Genomic DNA, 24,140 nt, shown 5'->3' with positions numbered 1-24,140 from the left:
CGCCATGGCAACGTGCTTCGGGGGATGCGGATCTCCTACACGACTGCAGCATCCCAAGTTTTTGTCTGTCTCTGCTTGTTTGTCAGAAGTGGGGGCAGGGAAACGTCTGCCAGCATTATCTTCTGCTACACTGGCTGGTCCAAGAAACTAAGGAGTTAACAAGGCCGGAGGAAGACACTTCATTCCCCTGCTTAAAGATGAATGCTACAGGATTTAAAGTTCAATTGGCATTCACCCATTGTTTGCCGGAGGTATCAGAGATGCAGAAAGTCAGTTTTAATAAAAAAGGGTACAAGGAAAACATAACTAATTACTATCAGTAACCTACATGCTATACCATATAGACTGCGTAATATCCAACGACGATAGATATAAGAGATATAGATATGAGAGATAGATCGATAGATATGAGAGAGAGATAGGAAAGATGGATATGACAGATAGATACATAGATATGAGAAGAATAGATAGATAGATAGATAGATAGATAGATAGATAGATAGATATGAGAACGATAGATAGATAGATAGATACATAGATATGAGATAGATAGCTACATAGATAGATAGATACATAGATAGGAGATAGATAGATATGAGATAGATATATATGAGACAGATATGAGAGAGATATGAGCGATAGAGAGATATGTGAGAGATAGATATGTGAGAGAGAGAGATGAGAGATAGATAGATAAATAGATAGTTATGAGATAGATAGATATGAGATAGAGAGATAGATATGAGATAGATAGATAGATAGATAGATATGAGATAGAGAGATATGAGAGATAGATAGATATGAAAGAAAGATATGAGAGATAGATATGAGAGATAGAGAGATATGAGAGACAGAGAGATAGTATCTATCTACAGTTTCTATCTCTCGCATACCTATATGTATTTATCTGTCTATCTCATATCTATATATCTTTGTCATATCTATCATTTTCTACAGTTTCTATTTCTCATTATCTATCTATCTGATATCTATCTTTCTATCTATCTATTTCATATCTATCTATCTATCTATCTATCTCATATCTATCTATCTATCTATCTCTCTCATATCTATCTATCTCATATCTAACTATCATGTTCTACAGTTTCTATTTCTCATTATCTATCTATCCATCTATCTTATATCTATCTATCCATCTATCTATCTATCCATCTATCTATCTATGCTAAACGTGCCATTCTGTCCCATAAAAAAATTGGCACAAATGCCGTACACCACATTTATCATGTGTTTTAAAACTCTTTTAGCACCTCACTTGACAAGAATATAAATATTGGAATAGCGCTCCTAGGAAGGACCAGATGGTAAAAGTCAATGTATAAAGGTGTAAAGTAAATTGGACTTACCCGGTGAATAGTGGAGCCTGAAACCCCACTATCACCTCCACATCCAAGTTAGCCTATAGAAATATGCATAAACGGGATGCCCGTGTCCACCGATCCAGAGGGGCTAGATCCGGAGAGCTGCTAAGGATGTGGGTGTCCACTACAGCGAGACCCACTGAAAAAATATGGAAATATGCACCAAGGTGCAAAAAAGAAAAGATCCCAGCGCTTCTTATGGAAATAATGGCTCCAGAAAGCTGAGGTAATACAGACAAGATGATAGCTTCTTTATTCGTGCAGCGCGTTTCGTCTGAGCCATTCGGAGCTTTCTGGAGCCATTATTTCCATAAGAAGCGCTGGGAGTTTTTCTTTTTTGCACCTTGGTGCATATTTCCATATTCACTTGACAAGAAGGTGGCTTAGGTGAAAAAAGGTGGTGGCTTAGTGGAAAAGAAGCTTAGATTAAATGTGACAAGGTGCACCAAAATTCTGGTGCAAAATATTGGCGTAACCCAAGCCAATCAATAGGCGGTGTGAGATAGAAGTGACTAAGGATGTGACGAATTTATCATACAGCGTGAGTCACTGTGATAAATTCGGCATATTTTCAGACTATCTAATCTAATACACTTTCAGTTGCTGTCAGCCAAACGCTCGTTCGACTGACAACATTTGTTCCGACTTTCTGAAATACATTAATTCTCAGTTCGGCCAAGCGTTCATGTGTTTTAGGCAGAATGCCGCAGCTAGACAGCTCAGGCAGCAGCGTATCTCTGCGAGAACTCACCGCTTCCCCAATTCTGCACTGTGTCCCCGCATTGCTGGTGCACACAGCATGTCTCTCTTCAGCCGGCTCGGACACATGATATCCCATTCACGTCCCCATTCCCTCACCTTGGAGCTCCATAAAGTATATTATGAGGCTCAACGGTGTTGCCAGATTCTCTTTAACGTTGCCTTAATGTTACAGTGATTTAGTAAATTTGCCCCATTATCTCCAACTTTCTGTATAGAGAAACTTGATAGGCCCCCTGTCCATGGGCGTTGCGGTATCCTGCGGTGGATCTCCGCCGCGGGAGCCGCCGCCCAGGAGCAGGAGCCGCAGACGGTTCTCCGCAGGTCAGCCTAATCTGATAGATAGGCTGACCGCAGAGAATCGGGGCAATTCGCAGCAATGATTCTCCGCTCGTGGATAGGGGGTCCGCGCATTCCATAGCAATGCTATGGAAAGCTTCAGACGGCGTGATAAACCGCCGGGGAAATCACGCCAGTGGACAGGCACCCATAATCTTAGACATAATTAACCCATAATCTTCAGGTTTACCATCATGATTATAAACAGACTCTATTGAAGACCAAATAGGTAATGACTTAAGTAATATGGATGTCACAGTGTCATGGTACGCTTAGCACCAATATACATACATCTAACTGGTTGACTGACAGGTCTTGTTCGCACAGTGCAGATCTAGTGTAGTACTTACACGGTGAGTAACTTTATAATTACTGTACATTACTTTATTTAGTTTATACTCATCCTGAGTATAAACTAAATAAAGTAATGTACAGTAATTTAAAATCCCCGCCTGCTGAAAGAGCTGAATGTGATTGGCTGAGGTGCTCAGCCAATCATAGGCAGCTCTCGCCCGTCATTCATTCGGAATTTGCTCAGCTGATAGGATTCAGGGGTGAAGTGTGGTCTTTGCACCAATCACTATACAGTAATTTGATGTCCTATTGAGTTAGGCCGGCATCACACATGCTAATTTCTGCACAAAAATGTCTGTGTGCAATACGCAAAGAATAGAACCCATTGAATCACGTTGTGGAGGTGAGATTTATGAATTGGCCAATCAATGCTGTGGCTCAGCCAATTCATAAATCCTGCCTCCACAACGTGATTGGTTCTTCAAACTCTGCTCAGCCAATCAATGCAAAGCTGGATGAACCAATCACAGCCCTTGCATTGGTTCATTGAGCACTGCATGATTGACTGAGTAGCGCTGAATGAACCAATCAGAGCCATCGCTTGCTGGAAGTGGGATTTTTGAATCCCTCAAACAGGAAGTGATCTTCTATGGGCGAACAAGGACTGTAGCATGCCCTGCCCTGACCGAGCCTGCTAAGTAAGTATTCCCTTTATTTAGGGAATTCAGCTAGGGCTTATTTTAGGGCTAGGGCTTAAGCTTTTCACGATAAAATCGCACACGTTTATCACGATTTTATCGCTACCAGCAAACCTGTTTTATATGTGCATTTTCTGTGGATTTCACCGTTTGCATTGTAATGGGTGAAATCTGTATTGAAAATCAGTAAGAATTCCCAAACATAATGGTTATGCCGTGCATTTAAATATCTGCATTATGCCCTAAAATCCACAGAATTTCGCTTCATACGGATGTGTTGTTGAAAACTCATCAACCTGTACTGTGCAGTAAATTGATACAGGATTACGTTGCAGAATCTGCACTGAAAACCTGCAACAAATCCGCCATGTCTGAATGTCGCCTATTATTACTATGGGGTTTCATGGCGTTTTCTAGAAGCTTACATTGAAGGTCTAGCTGAAGGAGAAGACATCAAATAGTTGGAATTTCCCTTGCTGTATGGTAGAGGACATTATAAATGTGATTGAAGGGGTTGTTCCATAATTAACATTTATCCCCTGTGGACAGGATAGGTGATAAAAATCTGAGTATGGGGGTCTCACCGCTGACATACCCACTAATCCCAAGAACGGTTGTCCCTGTCCTCCCCACTGAGAGCTCCCTGCACCCCCCACAGTGATTGAATGCAGCTATGACTACAAATGCACACTACTACTCCATACATTTTCAATGGGACTTCCGGAGACAGGGCTTGGGTATTTCCATCACCCCCATTGGAGAGGCAGCCATGCACATACAGCCACAACTACATTCATTCTGACGTGACTGCGGGTGGAGAGAAGTGACCTTGCAATGATGAGAAAAAGGAGACATGGGATCCCTATTCTGGGGATCAGTGGGGTCTCAGTCCCACTAATCAGACTTTTGCCATCTATCCTGTCGATAGGTGATAAAAGTGTATCTTGGGATAACTGCTTTAATGTGAAATCTGGGATAAAATGAATAAAACACACAAGCACGAAGCTATTCGTTGTATTTCAGTAAAGTTATATTACGTTCACCTACCTGATGCATCTGTGTATTCATCAGCATTGAGTCCTTGCTCCCCACTCATTTCTTTGGGTATATCAATGAAACATTTCATAGATGGAGAATACACTACTAACCCTGAACTGGCCTGACGAAGGAGACATTCCAAGTACCTTGGGGCAAGACAAAATACATGTTAGTATATCTAGAGGCTTCAATCAATCAAAAACATTTCCTTAAAGAGCTATGATCAACAGATTTGTGTCTTGTTTCTTTTTTTAAAATTAAAGAGGTTTTCCAGGCAAATACTATTGATGACTAGAGATGAGCGAGCACCAAAATGCTCGGGTGCTCGTTACTCGAGTCGAACTTTCAGTGATGCTCGAGAGTTCGTTTCGAGTAACGAACCCCATTGAAGTCAATGGGCGACTCGAGCATTTTTGTATATGACTGGTGCTCCGCTAAGGTTTCCATTTGTGAAAATCTTAGCAAATCACCAAAGTCATGTAAAAAACACAGAAATGGATAGGGCAGGCGAGGAGCAACATGCAGGGCTGCATTTCGGGCTCCGAGGTCTCACTATTAAGCCACAATACTGGCAAGAGTGAGACACCCCCCCCCCCCCCGCACTGTCAGCATAACGATCGTTCTCCTCTGCCACAGCTGTAACAGCTGTGGCAGAGAAGAACGCTGTTAGCCCATTGAATTCAATGGAGCCGGCAATACAGCCAGCTCTATTGAAAGCAATGGGCTGCCGGCGAGTGCGGGATGAATTTTCGGGAAGGGCTTAAAAACATAAGCCCTTACCTGAAAAAGAAAGATTTTAGTGTAAAAAAGAATAAAAATGCAGGCATTCTCTTCAATGGAGCCGCTGCTGCTGCCGGCGACTCCATTGAAGACAATGGTCCGCTGGCACATCTGAATTCTTTTTCAGGGAAGGACTTTACACATAAGCCATTCCCTGGAAATGAATTAAAAGTGATTTAAAAAACAAAAAAAAATAGATGCTCACCTCCCTTCAGCTGCCGGGGCACAGCCGCGTGTTCTCCTGCTGTCCCCTGCACTGTGGTGCTGAACTGCTGTCATTCAGCTGAGAGCTGCGCTGAGCCAATCAGAGGCAACACTCACTCACCCATTCATGAATTCATGAATGGGTGTGAGTGAGATTTGCCTCTGATTGGCTCAGCGCTGAGCCAATCAGGGGCATGTCTGACTCACACCCCCTTCACACCCACTGCAGGCCAGCCGCGCTGAACTCCGTCTGCCGGGACAAGGGGAGTATATATATATTTTTTATTTTTACACATTTCTGGATGAATTGCAGGGAAGGGCTTATATATTTAAGCCCTTCCCGACAATTCATCCCGCGATCGCTGGCAGCCCATTGCTTTCAATGGAGCCGGCTGTATTGCCAGCTCCATTGAATTCAATGGGCTAATATCGTTCTGCCGGGACAAGGTGAGTATATATTTTTTTATTTTTACACATTTCTGGATGAATTGCAGGGAAGGGCTTATATATTTAAGCCCTTCCCGACAATTCATCCCGCCTTCGCCGGCAGCCCATTGCTTTCAATGAAGCCGGCTGTATTGCCGGCTCCATTGAATTCAATGGTCAGTGCTCGTTTAATCGAGACGAGTACCGCGTGGTGCTCGTCTCGAGTAACGAGCATCTCGAGCACCCTAATACTCGAACGAGCATCAAGCTCGGACGAGTATGCTCGCTCATCTCTATTGATGACGGATCAGCTTGGGGGGGGGGGGGGGGGCATACTGTCAGTGCTGCAGATATACAGAGCTCGGAGCGGAAGCCTCCGCGACGGTCTCTGTGTAGTAGCCGGCGCTTGTAACTACAGGCACAGCTCTCATTGAAATCAATGTCGATAGACCCTGGCCAATCAACTATTGATGGTCTATCCTGATAATAGGTCATTAATAGTATTTCCCTGGAAAACCCCTTTAATCTCCATTGTAATAGCCACAATGGTTTCAATCTGACCATAAAGAACATGTGAAGGGTAAGAAAATAGACATACATATTAGGTGTAAGCCTACCGAATGGGAACAGATAATTATCTAATTTGCCTAGGGGTTTCCTGATTCTGTATTTCAGCATACCCAATCCTTTGTTCTCATGGGGAATAAGCTACTACCAGAGGAGTCTGCCGGTGGCTTATTTCCCTTTCCCCATTAAAAACACATGAACGTTTGGCCAAGCATGAATCTATATGGAGGAAGTCTAAAGGCCACTTTCAGTATATGGGATTGAACAAAAGTATTTTGTCTCGCCCCTGAGAGCTCAGAGAGAAAGCATATTGTTCAGCTCTTGTCCAAATAACCATTCCAGAGCTTAAATGGGCCATCTCCTGGAATATGGTGCTTACCAGTTGGTATAAAGCGCAGTAATGGTTTGCTCTCCATTTGCATCCATCGCCTGTGTTTGTTGCAGAAGAATATTTCGGAAAGTACGGGAAACATCAATATTGACGACATGGCCAACCGACTGCAGAGTGCTGAGGAAAGACCGCATGGCACTTAGGACCTCTGAAGGACGCTGGATCTCCCGAGTATTTGGGTTCCAGTTCACCAATGACACTAAGGCTCTGAAACATGCAATTGTTAACATATTTAAAGTGTACTTGTTAAATGTCTCTTGACATACAGTATATCAAAAATTGCTATATACATTGTTTGAGGAAGGTAACATTTCTTCACCTCGCAACGGTTAGCAGTTCACCTTACTACCTACAGTAAGTGTAAAAGTGCAGAAACCTCCTTTGGGTACTTTTACAAAGGATGACTGTTAGAGATGAGCGAGCGTACTCGGAAAAGCACTACTCGCTCGAGTAATTTGCTTTATCCGAGTATCGCTGTGCTCGTCCCTGAAGATTTGGGTGCCGCTGCGGCTGACAGGTGAGTCGCAGCGGGGAGCAGGGGAGAGCGGGGGCGGGAGAGAGGGAGAGAAAGATCTCCCCTCCGTTCCTCCCCGCTCTCCCCTGCAGCTCCCCGCTCCATGCCGGCACCCGAATCTTCAGGGACGAGCACAGCGATACTCGGATAAAGCAAATTACTCGAGCGAGTAGTGCTTTTCCGAGTACGCTTGCTCATCTCTAATGACTTTAGGGAACCACAAGAAATATAAAATATAACTTTTATTAGTTAGATAAAAAAAAAAAAGAAAATATTGTGCGATATAAAGTGATAGAATAGATCTATGCTGATATAATAATAAGACTAGGAGGTCTCATATGTATACTGATTGTTTTCTTAAAGTCCAGATATTCCCTTTAAGAAAGAAATCTTATATGACCCATTGGGAACTCTATGTGATACATAAACTCTCTCTCCCTTCTAAGTTGGTGGGAGTTGGTTTAAATCAATTCTCCTATTATCCAGTGTATCAGATAATATAGTCGAAGGGGAGATGTGTAGATGTTGACAGGGATTACTAAGTGCCCCAATCACAGATGGAAGTGTCAACTGGGATCCTATATCCCCAAATTCAATGGAGTATGTATTCACTTTGAGATATATAGAATCCTAGGGTCATATATCAGGCTGGAACAAATGAATAAGTCACCACAATAGATGATTTGTAAATCCTGGGTTCCTATTTTATGGTAACCCACATATACCTACAATCATCAAGGGATGGATACACATCCCACAGTCCAATGGTGCATATTCAAAAGGATGGCTTATGAATTTATAGAGTGATGCGCGGTATGCTCTAGATGACAGGAATAGCCAAAAGGCAAAGTTCTGGCCATCCAAAGTCTATGTAACAAAGATCAAAAGTTTTTTCTTTGATTCATATAGAGAACTCCTTTCAGAGGAAAAATATATACTGATTAAAGATGAGCGAACACCAAAATGTTCGGGTTCGCGTTATTCGAAACGAACTTCCCGCGATGTTCGGGTGTTCGTTTCGAATAACGAACCCCATTGAAGTCAATGGGCGACCGGAACATTTTTGTATTTCGCCGATGCTCGCTAAGGTTTTCATGTGTGAAAATCTTGGCAATTCAAGAAAATGATGGGAACGACACAGCAAGTTCTCCTCTGCCACAGCTGTAACAGCTGTGGCAGAGAAGAACGATGTTAGCCCATTGAATTCAATGGAGCCGTCAATACAGCCGACTCCACTGAATGCAATGGGCTGCCCCTGAGCCAATCAGAGGCAGCCCTCACTCACCCATTCATGAATTCATGAATGGGTGTGAGTGAGGGCTGGCCTCTGATTGGTCAGGCTGTGACCATTCAGAGGCATCTTATTCAGCAGGCGGGGATTTTAAATCCCCGGCTGCTGAATACTACTCACAGCTGTTCAGAGCAGTTCAGGAGAACTGCAGCCTGCCGCGCTGAACTCCGTCTGCCGGCACCAGGTGAGTATATATATATTTTTTATTTTTACACATTTCTGGATGAATTGCAGGAAAGGGCTTATATATTTAACCCCTTTCCGACAATTCATCCCGCGATCGCCGGCAGCCCATTGCATTCAGTGGAGTCGGCTGTATTGCCGGTTCCATTGAATTCAATGGGCAAACATCGTTCTTCTCTGTCACAGCTGTTACAGCTGTGGCAGAGAAGAAGGATTTGTCTTCTATATGTTCTCAATGGGGTTGGCGCTGCTGCCGCCGGCCCCATTGAGCGCATATAGAAAAGATTTCTCAGGGAAGAAAGTTAAAGTAACCCGAACATCCGAACATCGTGTGGTGTTCGTTACGAATAACGAACATCCCGAACACCCTAATATTCGCCCGAGCATCAAGCTCGGACGAGTACGTTCGCTCATCTCTAATACTGATCTGAGATATAACTACAGATCATATATATTACTCTGAGATATAACTTCAGATCATTTTGCTGTTAGTATAAGTGACTTCTGTCATATTACTGCAGGGGTACACTTAAAGTTTTTTATGTGTGCCAAGCAGTAAAATACCTATGTGATTATTGTGGCAAAAAGCCAACTACTGATATTGATCACATTAGGCAAAAACCTTTTGCATCAAATCACTGCTGGGGTGCGCTTTAAGATTTTTATATGTGCACAGCAGCAGAGTCCCTAAGTGATTAGTTTGGCACAAAGCCAACCACTGATAATAATCACTTTAGGCAGAAAGCTCTTTCTCCATCTACGCGTTTCTGCTGTCAGAGACTATCTGGCAGCGTCATCAGGATGGATTTTATGCTAGAGACAGGATATTAAAGCCACACAGCATCCTGGCTGATGAAAGATCTGCACAGCACGGTGGCTGTGGAAAGAATGAGCATAGATCATACTAATCACTGGTAGATATGTAAATGATTAGAGTTGTGGTGTGATTAGATGAATGGTCTTGGCACCTGAGACCCTAAAACTGGTTCCACCCTTGGTCTATAAAAAGGCCCTCAGAGGCTCCTTGTGTGCAGTGACCTCTTCTTCGCTTGTGTAGAGCTTATTGACCACTAGACGCCTCTACGATGCAGAGAAGAGGTTTAGCCCAATTAGCAGAGTTTAAAATGGGGCGCATTATTGGAATGTAAGAACACTGGATGGTCATATTAACAAATTGCCCGCTACCTGGGCCATTCTGACAAGACTGTTAGGAAGTGTTGGGATCAGTGGATGCGTGAAGGCACACACACAAGGCAATCGGGCTCAGGATGCCCTCAACAGATCACCAGTAGAGAGGATCATCTGATCGTTCAACAAGCACAAGCAGCTCCAACTGTTTCATTGTTAGCCATCAAGAGACAGGTGCCGCCATTGTTACAGACTCCTGTGTAGGATGGAACCATTTCCAGGTGCTTGTGTGAAGGACATTTGGTCTCACGGTGGCCATTACATGTACTGCCTTTGGCATCCACTCACTGTCACCTCTGTTTGCAATGGTATTTAATTTGGGCACTGACGATGGCCGTATTCAAGTCTGGAGACCTAGGGGTGAGCACCTCAATCCTGCCTTTGCTGTGGAGTGGCACACTGCCTCCTCTTTGGTGTGATGGTCTAGGGAACCATCACATATGACAGTCGATCCCCCTAGTATTGGTATGAGAGACAATGTCAGCTCAGTGATATGTTCAGGACATCCTGCAGCCACATGTGTTGCTCTCATGGCGGCTTCCAAGAGGCATTTTCCAGCAGGATAATGCTCGGTGGCACACACAAGGGGGTCACACTTCCGTGGCCTGTCCGGTCACCAGGTTTATCTCCAATAGAACATGTCTGGGATGCCAACTCTGACAGGAAACCATATGGAACCTGTATGCCTCCATGTCCGCCCATATCATATTTTGCATCCAAGCTAGAGGCGGTACAACAGGGTCCTAGAACCTCCCTTTCAAGTTATCCTTTTGCTCTGATGTTGTAATCACTTATATCAACCTTACAATCACACAGAGAAAGTTTCATCTGATTCCAACAACTTCTAGGTGTTTGATCTTTTTTTGTACAATGACTGCATATACCTAATTTTATGCAATCTGAACACATAAAAAGTTTTTATATGGTAAAAACGGCCCTGCGTGAGAGCACAAAGACAGTAAGGTCTCATGTACGGTGCAAAGCTACCGTATGTGAAGAGAGCCTGCAAGGCGGCACACAAAGTCTCTACGACTGCCTATTATGCAGCCATAGACATCCTGGGTGTTGCTGCAAGATGCCTACATGCAGAACTAAATACTCTGCTAGAAGCAATGGTTTTAGGGAAGAATACCTTTAGAATATGGCATGAGACAGAATTAGCCAGAATGTTTTCCTCCCAGATTCCATATTGATAAAAAAAGAAAGCTTGTCAATATCAATCAATATAGCTTGTCATTCTCCTCCTGTCCTGGCATTGTCCTCCTTGGAGCTTCCCCACCCATGAGGCATGACCCTCTGCTCGCTCGCACTAAATGTTCTTCACGTAGCATTAATGTAAGCATGATGTAAATATAATGTATGATGTGACAAGCAGCCTTGGGTATGTTTCCATGTAGAATATAACTCAAGGTTCCCTATCTAGCTTGAGACAACACTGGCTAAAGCAATTCAATATGACTTAGGGCTCCTTCCCACGGACGGATTTCCGCCGCGTAGTACGCGGCGGAAATCCGCTCGTTGCCCGCAGCTATTAGGTTCTATTTGCCGCGGGTGTACCGCGGACGGCTTCCCCGCCTACCACCAGCCGCGTCATGTGACGCTGTGGGCATGTCATATGACTCGGCCGGCGCGTCACACGCTTTATTGCGCATGTGCGCCGAAGTGTCATGCGGTACGTAGGACGCTGGAGTATTGGGGTCTCTGGGGGCGAATTCCGCGGCGGAGCCCATCACGGCGCCCCCCCCCCCCCAGAGACCTCAATACTTACCTCCGGATCCGGCGTCCTATGTCCCGCATGACGCTTCGGCGCGCATACGCAATAACGCGGCTGGTGGTAGGCGGGGAAGCGGTTTCACGCTATCTTCCGCTGTGCCACAGCGGAAGATAGCGTGACGGACGGCTTCCATTGACTGCAATGGAAGTCGTCCGCGTGTACACCCGCGGCAAATAGAGCATGCTGCGGGTGAGGACGGGTGATTTTACGGTGCGGAATTCCGCAGTGGAATTCCGCACCGTAAGCATTGTGCTATTAGGTTCAATAGAACCTAATAGCTGCGGGCAACTATCGTCCATGGGAAGGAGCCCTAAGGATGCTTTTACACGGAATTATTATTATTCGCCAGAGCTAACGATCTAACGGTGTCACAGTTTGCTCGTTCGCTCGGATGTTCAGTGTGAACACCCAGATAAATCTTTTATTTATTTTTTTAACAGTATGGCTCAGTCGTTCAGTTCGCTGTACAAGTGAATGAGAAGGACTGAACGATCGCTGTTTAAAGCAAACGATTAGTTAACGAGTCAGGGATGATTTTCATGCTTAATTAAAATGAACCATAAAGCGAATGAATTATCATTCAACCGTTGGCTGTGTTTACGCTGAACAATTATCCTTCATTTTCACTCGTTTAAACAATTTTTGGAATGATTATCGGCCCATGTAAAAGGGCAATAAGAAATGTGTTAATTATATTTACTCATCAATGATTGGATCGATAATGGGCCAATCACTATGTAAGGTGCTTCTTGTTGGCAGCTTGTCAGAATTCTGTGTTAAAAGCCCCCTTTGCAGGGTAAGGCTGTATTCCCACGAACGTATATCGACTCGGTTTTCACGCCAAGCCGATATACGTTGTCCTCGTGTGCGGGGGGGGGGGGGATGGAAGAGCCAGGAGCAGAAACTGAGCTCCCGCCCCCTCTCTGCCTCCTCTCCGCCCCTCTGCACTAATTGCAATGAGAGGAGGCGGGACGGGGGTGGGGCTAAGTTTTGAGAATTAGCCCCACCCCCGCCCCACCTCTCCCCATTGCAAATAGTGCAGAGAGGCGGAGAGGAGGCAGAGAGGGGGCGGGAGCACAGTTTCTGCTCCTGGCTCTTCCATCCTCCCCCACCCTGCACACGAGGACAACGTATATCGGCTCGGCGTGAAAACCGAGCCAATATACGTTCGTGGGAATGCACCCTAAGGGCTCTCTCACAGGGCCATAGGCGTTGTTACATACGGCCCGCTGGCGCCGTAAAAACACGTGAACAGCACAGCCCCGGCGCATATACGCCGAGGCCGCAATGCTGTTGGGCGTGGGTAAGGGGTGGAGCTAAGCTCCGCCCCTACCTCGCAGGCAAGAATGGTATGGGGAGGGGCAAGCGGAGCTTAGCTCTGCCCCACCCCATCCCATTGCAAATAGCTGGAGGGGAGGAGAGAGGAGGAGGGAAGATGGAAGGGGTCAAGCAGTCACGCTGCTAAACTCCCTCCTACCTCCCTTCTCTGGCCGCTGTCATTGGCTCCTATAGGAGCCCATGCAGCGGCTGACATATTACAGCTGGAAAGATAGTTCCAGGATTATCTTTTCAGCCCGGCGTAAAAGCGCCCAGTGTTATATTGGCCCGGCCAGGCGCTTTCACGCCGCGGGAATACAGCCATGTGATCCGATCGTAGCGTATATCCGTTCGTGTGAAAGAGCCCTCAGAGGCAGATTCTCTTGCCATCTCTTGGGCCTGTATTCTCATTTTCTACTACTTTTTTGCTGTCTTAAATGACTTATTCTACATTATGAGGCAAGATTACTTGGGCGCCTTTCCATGTCAACACGAATCTGCATGACATCTGTGCCTTACAAAAGTAGTTTGGGATGATAGAGTTCTACAGGTGGCACATTATGAATGTATACGACAAAAATGGACAATATGATTCTTTGCATGAGCCATAATACAGCATAAATATAATTAAACACTTTGCTATACAGTACCATAAACATATATAGTATCTTAATGTATCACTATTACTTATTGCATTACTAGCACATACCGGCTGAACTTCTTCTCTATGTTGGAGCTCAGGTACTCCGCTGGAGTCACCACGTGATCGGAAATCATGATTTTCTGCTCATAATTTAAAGATATGCAGAGTTCACATAGTGTTAAGTGAAGTTTGTCCATGCTGAAAAGAGAAAAAAGGATTATAATGTGTATAAACCCAACTTTTTCACAACATTAAACCGCTCAATCACGAAAAGAGAAAAGCAATAATAAGACACAGATATAATCAACATTCTTAGTTTTGAAACTGTACATAAAAAGTTTTTCCAGTTTTTGGAAATAAAGCTTGAAGGGGTTGTAGCAGAATTGCAAGTTATTCCCTATCCACAGAATAGGAGATAACTTGCTAATCAGTAGGGGGTCTCACTGCTGAGACCCTCACCAATCCCTTTCCCCTGCCCTCACTGCGAGCTCACTGAACACCTCACCTCTAGTGAGGAGGAGACTGAATGAAGTGTCGGTCACGCAAGCAAACTGTTGCGTCATTCACTTTCAATGTGTTTGCCAAAGATAGTTGAACTGCAAGCACTCGAGTATTTCCCTCAGCCCCATTGCATGCTGTGGATAGGGAATACCCTGAGATTTTGGTACAACCTCTTTAAAGAAGTTGCTCACTATTTTTAAGATATTGTCCTGCCAGTGAATAGAAACAATCATGTTGAATTGAGACAGGTGCATTGTTGTGTAAAGGGGTTGTCTGTTCAGGACATTCGCTGAAATCTCCAATTTGCTTATCAAATTTCCCAGCGGAACATGCATAGCCTTTTAAGTCTCCTCACACCTATTAGGTGGTCTCCACAAGGAGAAACTGTAACCTTCCAGACTCACATCATAAGCCTCTCTTCTTGACCCCTACAGTCCAGCTTCCGCCCTCTACACTTGACAGAAACCACCCAAAAATGTCAAAAGACCTCCTGACAACCAAATCGAGGGGCGACTACTCTCTACTGATCCACTTTGATCTCTCTGCAGCATTTCACACTGTTGACCACAAACTCCTCCTCAATATACTTTGCTTCATTGGACTGAAGGACACTGCTCTCTCCTGGTTCTACTCCTACCTATCTGACTGCTCATTCAGCGTCTCCTTTGCTGGCTCTACCTCCCCTCCTCTTCCTCTTGCTGTTGGGGTCCCCCAGAGCTCGGTCCTCGGCGCCCTGCTCTTCTCCCTTTACACAGCCCCTATTGGACAAACCATCAGGAGATTTGGCTTTCAGTACTATCTCTATGCTGACGACACCCAGCTATACACCTCCTCCCATGACATCACAGCACCATTCCTCCAGAAAGCCACCGACTATCTCTCTGCTGTCTCTAACACTATGTCCTCTATCTACCTAAAACTGAACCTCTCAAACACTGACATACTGATGTTTCCGCCCTCTACTAACCGACCTCATCCTGACATCTCCATCTCAGTATGTGGCACAATACCTCCCAGCACGCCCGCTGCCTTGGGGTTATATTCGACTCCGATCTCTCCTTTACACACTATATCCAATCTGTGGCCCAAACATGTCAGCTGCACCTCAAGAACATCGCAAGAATCCGCTCTTTTCTCACCGTAGACACACTAATAATGCTCAATGTGGCCCTCATCCACTCTCGACTCGATTACTGCAACTGATAGCTAATTGGCTTCCCTCCCCCATGCCAGACTCCCCCACTCCCTCTAATCCATCCTAAATGCGGTAGCCAGGCTCATCTTTATGTCCATCCGCTACTCGGACGCCTCTGCCCTGTACCACTCATTGCACTGGCTGCCCGTCAAATACAGAATACAATTTAAACTCACTACCTACATCCATAAAGCTCTCCACAGCACCCGCGCTGCCCTACATTGCTTCCCTCATTTCAATCTATGACCTAGTTCACAACCTCCGCTCAGTTAATGAAATCAGGGTGAGTGCCCCTTTAATTTGAACCTCTCAATCCCACCTCCAAGACTTCTCCTGAGCAGCACCAGTCTTTTGGAACGTACTACTTAATACTATTCGGGCGATGCCTAACAGACTAAACTTCAGGGAGGCATACCATATCTCCCAAACCAAACCCCTCTGTACTCCGCCTGATAACATGCTCCCTGCCCTCACTAACTGCAACCCCTTCCAGCTGTAATCAACCGCCCCCTGCAGTCATACCAATTCAGCCACTATACCGCTCAATTTGACCATTGTCTATTTGTATAGCATCCCTCACTCTCCACCTCGCCATACCATGCACATCTCCAGCCCCCTTACCTTCTGTATCACCCCATTACTTGTAGTATGTAAGCTCGTTGGAGCAGGACCCTCACCCTACCGTTTCCATCAACTGATTACTATGTAGCCGTGGTTTTTGTATCTTTGTTTTTCTTGTATCTATTCTTCCCTGCTATTCTTCCAACCGGAGGTTCCAACACAGATCAGAAACTACTCTTTTCCTTCTGGAGAAGACTCTGGTTTTGGTTTATATTCCAAGTCATGTTAAAAGCTCAGACATTGACTTGCACGAAAGCTAACTTGTAATAGGTGGCGCTGCAGAGGCATTGCAACATCTGCCATAAGCATACCAAATTTCCCAGAGGAGCATTGCAATGGCCTTTTACGTCTTCTCATGCCTACTAGGCAATGTGCACCAGGGTAAATTGTACTTCTCACGACCAATGGGTACCTTGTAATACTAAACTTGCATCTGACACTGATAACCGGCTCATCATCAGGGCAGCCACCATACTAAGGGTGCTTTTACATGGGATGCCTTGTCGGACGCAGATGCCTGACAGGTCATCCCAGCGATAATCGGCCAAGTGCTTTTAGACAGGAATGATCATTGCTAGTGAATGGAAGTAGAGCAGGATCTTTCCAGCTCACCTCCATTCACAGCAAACAGGCAGTCATTCATAGATGAATGACTGCCTGTTTACACGGGCCAATTAATGCATCGCTCAGTTTTATGCATGGAGAAACTGGAAGACAATCAAATTTACCATTCGTTGTTCAGTCATGCATGTATTTGGACTGAACGATAATCATACAGATTCTCACTGACTGTGGTAATCTGAAGGATTTCTCAGCCCTTGTAGAAGGGTCCTTAGTATACTCTATCTTCACATGTTTAAGAAGTGCAAATGCAAATGTTGCAGTTGACTTCAGTGAAATCTGTTGCAGAACTCAGGATTAAACTGTTATATACAGTACTTTAGGTTGCGTTGGGCACACTTTGCTTACTTTGTGGTTACACTGCGATTTTTGCGGTGACTTTCGGCCCCCGGCTTTTCTCTCTCAGGCTCGGCTTTCTTGGGTGGTGCTTTCTTCAGTCTCTTCTTCCTGGCTTTGGTGATGGTGGCTGCACAATGCTTTGGTAGCAACTGGAAAAGAACATGCCTGATGTAATATATTATTACTCAGCTACCAATAGAGACACACGGTCTCCCTTATTTACCAACTAAAGTAATAAAAGGCATGATAAATAATGACGTTCATACGGCTGCATCTTTAACCCTTTCCAATCCACTGTCTGACGTCTAAAGATATTATGATTTAAAGGGGTTGTCTCGCGGCAGCAAGTGGGGGTTATGCACTTCTGTATGGCCATATTAATGCACTTTGTAATGTACATCGTGCATTAAATATGAGCAATACAGAAGTTATTCACTTACCCACTCCGGTGTTGGCGTCCCCATCTCCATGGCTCCGTCTAATTTCGGTGTCTAATCGTCTGATTAGACGCGCTTGCGCAGAAGGGTCTTCTCCCTTCTGGTCGGTCCGGGCACGAGCGGCGTTCTGGCTCGCCCCCTTCTACACGTCATCGCGTAGCTCCGCCCCGTCACGTGTGCCGATTCCAGCCAATCAGGAGGCTGGAATCGGCAATGGACCACACAGAGCCCATGGTGCATCGTGGGTGAAGATCCCGGCGGCCATCTTGGAGGAAAAGAAGGAAGAAGTTGCAGAGAGGGGATTCGGGTAAGTAAAATGTTTTTGTTTTTTTTTATTTCAACACATCCCTTGGGTTTGTCCTGCGCTGAACGGGGGGCCTATGCAAAAAAAAAAAAAAAAACCCGTTGCGGCGCGAGACAACCCCTTTAAGGTTGCACAGTTCTGATGTTGGAAGACGTCCGTCGCAGTTCTCTTACTGTATATTGCCAGCCTCTCTGCTGTCGGTGCCTATCCAACGTGTCACTTCATGCAATACTGGCTTTAGCCAGCAGATAGCGCCATTGTATAACAGCAGAAAAAGAGTAAGCCCCCTAGGAAAACCGGGATACAAATTGGATTGGAAAGGGTTAAATGTAGTTCACAAAGTAGGATTATCGAGACTTAAACTACAACATGTATTATTTGCTCAGCGTCTCATCTATTTGCTGCACTGAAATATTTGCAAAAATTTCTCCATTACAAAGGATGATATCCCACAGTCGTAAGTTAGCCTTTTCTCTCCCACTAACAGTATGGATAAGGGGGAGCTAAATTCAACCACTCTCCTATTAATGCTTACATAAAGGGGTTGTCACATTATAAACTATTGATGGTCTGTCCTTAGGATAAGCTATCGATAGTAGATTGGTGGGATCTGCCACCCGGGACGCCCTCTGATAGGTTGTTCTCTGGGCCAGTGCATTCAAGCACTGAGATGATTTTTTCAAGAAGCAGACAGCTTCATTTCCAGTGCAGTGTCCAGGCTTGGTATTGCAGGCAAAGTTCACATTCACTTCAATGCTTTCAATACCAAGCCTGGCCACTGTAGTGGGAATAAAGCTGTCTACTTCCTGCAGAAATCAGCTCAGTGTAGGAACACACCAGGCCTGAGAACAGCTTGCTGGTGATCCTCGCCAGAGGCATACGTTGATGCTTCTGGGTCCCAATGCAAAATCTGTAAGGGCGCACCCAAATATAATCCTCTATTCATAGTACTGGGATCCCGTATGGAGAAGAGAGGTCTTATGGACACCCTAAGGCTCCTAGGGCCGGGTGCAACCACATCCTCTGCATCTCCTATAGTTACGCTTCTGATCCTCGCCAAACTTCTATTGATGACTTATCCTGATGATAGACCATCAATAGTTTACAACTGGAAAACCCTTTAAATGTTGTCGGGAAAAAGAATGATCGGGCATGGTGAGCACCCAATCCTTGTGTTCTCCCTGGAGATAAGCTGCCATCAGAGGTGCTTAGTAGAGGCTCACTCCCCTCTACCCCTGAAAAAACACATGAAGCCTTGGCCAAGTTGAGTGTTATCCGCTGCTTGATTGCGTCACGTAAATGTACGTCATGTGGCCATGAAAAATGATGGAGTGGGCTCGGGTGGCTGAAATCACGCCATACCTGGGAGCTATCAGCTGATTGTGACTAGCTAGGATCATGCCAGTTAACCATTTAGATGACATAATCAAAACTGCCCACGCATCAAAACAGCCAGCTGGAAGGGCGCTCCCTCCGGCAACCCATCTGCCTTCCATCAATGCAATTAAGGGCTACGATGGCTTAGCATTAGAGATGAGTGAGCATGCTCGGTAAGGGTAGTTACTCGAGAGAGCACCGCTATTTTCGAGTAACTGCATGCTCGTCGGCGAAAATTCGGGGGGGGGGGGGGCACGGGGTGAGCGGTGGGGTTGCGGAGCGGAGACAGAGAGAGATCTCGCTCACTCCTCCTCCCCCATTCCCCCCGAATTTTCTCCAATGAGCATGCAGTTACTCGAAAATAGCGGTGCTCTCTCGAGTAACTGCCCTTACCGAGCATGCTCGCTCATCTCTAGTTAGCATGACAAACCCAGAGCCTAGTAAAAAAAAGCTCCCAGGGTCCCCATGCGTGGATGCCTATCAATGAAAAATCTGTGGTCTTGAAGGGATTAACAATGTATGGGACAGTAGGGATTTCTGATGACCTATACAATTGGTCACTTGGTAATTAAAATGTACAATACAGATGTCTCTAGGGATACGTCTTGGGAAGTAGGAACTGCATTATGTGTTATGCTAGAATTGTTAATTACTTCAGGTGAATTATGGCGGGTGTGCTAATGCTCAGTATGTGGGTGAAGATAGGTCATTGTCATGGACCTTGAGAATTAAAAGAATGCTAGTTTGGTGCCAAGATGCTATTTATTCAAGATTTTGTGTTTGTTGTACTTTTTGTAGCTTATCCTAGCCACGTGTCTTAAAGTCATGCATGTAAAGGTATGGGTAACTGATCCTGAGAGATACCTTTTCGCTGAGGTTACACTGCTCGGCACAGATGTCCACGATGCAGTTACTGGTCTGCTTACTGATTTCATCCAGAAAGTTGTTACAGAGCCCAAGGCTGCAATTCAGCAGATGAGGGACCTGCAATAAAGTTAGTCATTTTATACCAGATCACATAAAAGGTAAGGTTCTTTAGCAGAGGTGTAACTAGAAGTCTCTGGGTCCTGCGGCAAAATCTGTAGCAGAGGGTTCCAACCTTACTAGTATATCTTATATGATAGAAGCACTTCAGGCTTCAGTCTCAACTTCGGCATCTCATATAATTATGCCTCTGAAAATGCCCACAGTGGTGTCCCAGGAGAGGAATAATTCATACAATTATCTCATAGGGCATGCAAAATGCACACAATGATATCCGACAACAGGGATAATAAACACATCAATGTGACAATGCAGTTGTAATAAACAGAGTGACGTCACAACACAGAGATAACAGACAGTAATGACTCTATACAGGGATAGAAATATATAGTGACAGCATAGGGATAATAGTCACAGGACATGGATAATAAATACTGTAAGGTCACAGACAGGGGTTGTGGCACATAGTGATGTCACCGAACAGTAATTATAGTCACAATGTATCACAGAAAGGGTGCACAAAATGTCACAAATCAAGAGTAAATAATAGTTGTTTAATATGGGTATTAGATTAAACTGAGACTGTCCAAAACGTAATATGGATGGTGCAGGCTTAATGCATATGGTCTGCGAATGTGTAAAATTACGTGAATTTTGAAATGTGGTACTAGAGATAATTGAAAAAATATATCTTGTTGATGTTGGTCTTAGTCCCAGAACTTATATATTGTTGATGGGCATACTCTTTTGGGAATTCAGAGAGCATTGTATCAGGCGTGGAAGCTGATTACTGCCGGCTGGATCTTTTGAGCGATAATCATTGTGTGTAAATGTGCACCCATCATGCACTTTTCATGCACTATTCGTACATGGTGACTTTAAGCAAGCTTAATATCAGCGATGAGCCTTATCAGTTCCGCACGCTGAGTTCTCAGCGGGATACCGCTGATAGTATTCTTTCAGCTGGTATCCCATTCGGAGTTCTCAGCAGGATACCAGCTGACAGCTCAGAGAACAAAGCAGCTGTTTGCAGATAACAGTGCTCCTGCTGTCATCTGCATATAGCAGGAGCCTTCGTTTACACGCTAATAAACTCTTAAGTAGCTAGTCAGCTACTTAAGAGTTTATGCAAAGTGATCGCTCAGAATTGTCACTCAAACTGCCGTTTGAGCGAATTTTGAGCAATCATCTTTCAGTGTAAATGGGCCCTAAGGCCTACATCACAAGGGCGTATTTGCGACCATAATACACATTGAATAGAACCTACTGATTAAAAAAGTGCAAGTTTTTCATGTGCAAAAAGTACTGCAAAAAACAGTTGTGCACGCAAAGACGCCACCCTAATTTCCAAAAACGCAGCTCAAATACACATATGCACATTTTTTTGCACACAATCCACAGAGAACAGAATCCACTGATGTCAATGGGTATGTAAACACTTCCATATTTTGTGCGCACTTTTTGCGTGGACGATCAAAACACAACCTACTTTATTTTTGTGCGCATTTGAGCACCAAGGGACCCGATGGAAGTCAATAGGCGTGTGCAAATGCACACGCAATATGCAAGGCGATGCGTGAAACACTGTGCAATTCTGCTGGAAAAAGAACCCTGGAATGCCACAGAGTAAGCAAAAGCACAGAATGAAAGAAGCCTTAACGATAATCCACGTGTCATCATACAACCCCCTCCCTTAGGCTCCGCACTAGACATAACACAATGTATCAATTTTGCCCAGTATGTTTTTCGTAAGAAGTGCTGTTATATCTCCTGTGTAAGACCGGTGACACATAAGCTTTATTTATGAGGCCATAATGCGGAATGCGTGCCCTGGGATGACCGCGGTTTTCTTGAGCGAAGCTTCGAACATCATAAATTCCTATGATGCCAAGATTGTGGGTCAAGATATCCACAATCGGGCAATCACAATTGTCTATATTACAGATGTATAAATGTAGACGGAATACCTCACTTGTCTACGTATGGACGTTTAAGTGCAGGCTGCTTTGAAGATAACTGAGACGACTTCTACCATGAACCTCAACTAAGGCCGATTTCGCATCTGCGTTGGATTCTCCGGTCGGAGGTTTCGTCACAGATCCAGCTTAAAAGACCGTAAGACAAAATGCTGCAAGCTTCTTCTTCCGTCTAAAAGCCGGGCAGCTGGGTGGAAACTGAACGGACCCCATTATAGTCAATGGCGGCGATTCGGCACAGTTCAGTTCTGTCCTTAGACAGAGCCGTTTGGCTATGGGGATTCCCCTTTCCTGCTCCCTGAATGGAGTAGGAAAGCAGAACCCCCGATGGAGATGTGACACCACCCTAAACCAGAGCCATCTCTACAGCCATGTCTAGTGATGTGTTGTGTATTTTGTAGCTTCTCCTACATTTTCCACAGCTGAGGCTGCGATTTGACAATATACACTGACAATGACTGACTAAATTAACATGCAGCATTTATCACTTTAGTATTTGCAATCTTCAGAATTCACATGGGTGAATCCAATTGCACAATGAAGTAATGTTCCTTGGTTCCTTATTACTCCCCACTGACCTTCATTACCAATAAATCAACAATTAATGTTCAGTGTTTCGCCACAAGACCACAGGCAGCAATGTACAGGTTAGGAGAGAAAACTGAAGAGACATACTCTTTTGCAGAACTGAAATCCAATTCAGTCTGCAGCCTTTAGAAACCAAAGGGACTTATGTATAATTAATAAGATAACTGGGCTTAAACAATAACGTGTGGAGATAAACACAATGTGGTCGAAACAACAGAAGACAACGCGAAGGTCAATAGGGCGATTGTGTTACTTTCCTTGTAATCTTGTATCTTACCTCCTCTGGGCACATCTCATGAGTGCTACTTAAGAAGTGAGTACACGCCAATGGAAAGGAAATGCTGTAACGCAAAGCTGACGGCTCCTCCATCGTTAATTGAAACATCTTCTCAAACGTGCGAACATGAAAACTAAAGTGAAAGCAAGATATTACGTAAAGAGGCATTACTGGTTAGATAACAGTATAGCAAAATACCATATATATATATATATATATATATATATATATATATATATATATACACTACCGTTCAAAAGTTTGGGGTCACATTGAAATGTCCTTATTTTTGAAGGAAAAGCACTGTACTTTTCAATGAAGATAACTTTAAACTAGTCCTAACTTTAAACAAATGCACTCTATACATTGCTAATGTGGTAAATGACTATTCTAGCTGCAAATGCCTGGTTTTTTGTGCAAAATCTACAAAGGTGAATAGAGGCCCATTTCCAGCAACTATCACTCCAGTGTTCTAATGGTACAATGTGTTTGCTCATTGGCTCAGAAGGCTAATTGATGATTAGAAAACCCTTGTGCAATCATGTTCACACATCTGAAAACAGTCTAGCTCGTTACAGAAGCTACAAAACTGACCTTCCTGTGAGCAGATTGAGTTTTTGGAGCATCACATTTGTGGGGTCAATTAAACGCTCAAAATGGCCAGAAAAAGAGAACTTTCATCTGAAACTCGACAGTCTATTCTTGTTCTTAGAAATGAAGGCTATTCCATGCGAGAAATTGCTAAGAAATTGAAGATTTCCTACAACGGTGTGTACTACTCCCTTCAGAGGACAGCACAAACAGGCTCTAACCAGAGTAGAAAAAGAAGTGGGAGGCCGCGTTGCACAACTAAGCAAGAAGATAAGCACATTAGAGTCTCTAGTTTGAGAAACAGACGCCTCACAGGTACCCAACTGGCATCTTCATTAAATAGTACCCGCAAAACACCAGTGTCAACATCTACAGTGAAGAGGCGGCTGCGGGATTTTGGGCTTCAGGGCAGAGTGGCAAAGAAAAAGCCATATCTGAGACTGGCCAATAAAAGAAAAAGATTAAGATGGGCAAAAGAACACAGACATTGGACAGAGGAAGACTGGAAAAAAGTGTTGTGGACGGATGAATCCAAGTTTGA

The 24,140-nt window shown here is 44.5% G+C and overlaps 1 protein-coding gene across 1 annotated transcript in view; it reads right to left on the bottom strand.

Moving 5' to 3' along the window:
- NCKAP1L (NCK associated protein 1 like) overlaps positions 1 to 24,140 on the bottom strand; it is a 169,304-nt gene that overhangs the window by 88,790 nt on the left and 56,374 nt on the right. The window contains exons 18-23 of the mRNA XM_066584307.1: positions 23,009 to 23,141; positions 20,048 to 20,167; positions 17,075 to 17,214; positions 13,855 to 13,986; positions 6,867 to 7,085; positions 4,520 to 4,656 (exon numbers count right to left, since the gene is read on the bottom strand). Of these exons, the coding sequence (XP_066440404.1) occupies positions 4,520 to 4,656; positions 6,867 to 7,085; positions 13,855 to 13,986; positions 17,075 to 17,214; positions 20,048 to 20,167; positions 23,009 to 23,141 (881 nt within the window). The remainder of the gene's footprint in view (positions 1 to 4,519; positions 4,657 to 6,866; positions 7,086 to 13,854; positions 13,987 to 17,074; positions 17,215 to 20,047; positions 20,168 to 23,008; positions 23,142 to 24,140) is intronic.

This window comes from Eleutherodactylus coqui, chromosome 1, assembly GCF_035609145.1.
Source record: "Eleutherodactylus coqui strain aEleCoq1 chromosome 1, aEleCoq1.hap1, whole genome shotgun sequence".
Taxonomy (NCBI): domain Eukaryota; kingdom Metazoa; phylum Chordata; class Amphibia; order Anura; family Eleutherodactylidae; genus Eleutherodactylus; species Eleutherodactylus coqui.
The sequence above is the reverse complement of the archived record's forward strand: the minus strand, read 5'-3'. Positions and strand labels throughout refer to the sequence as shown.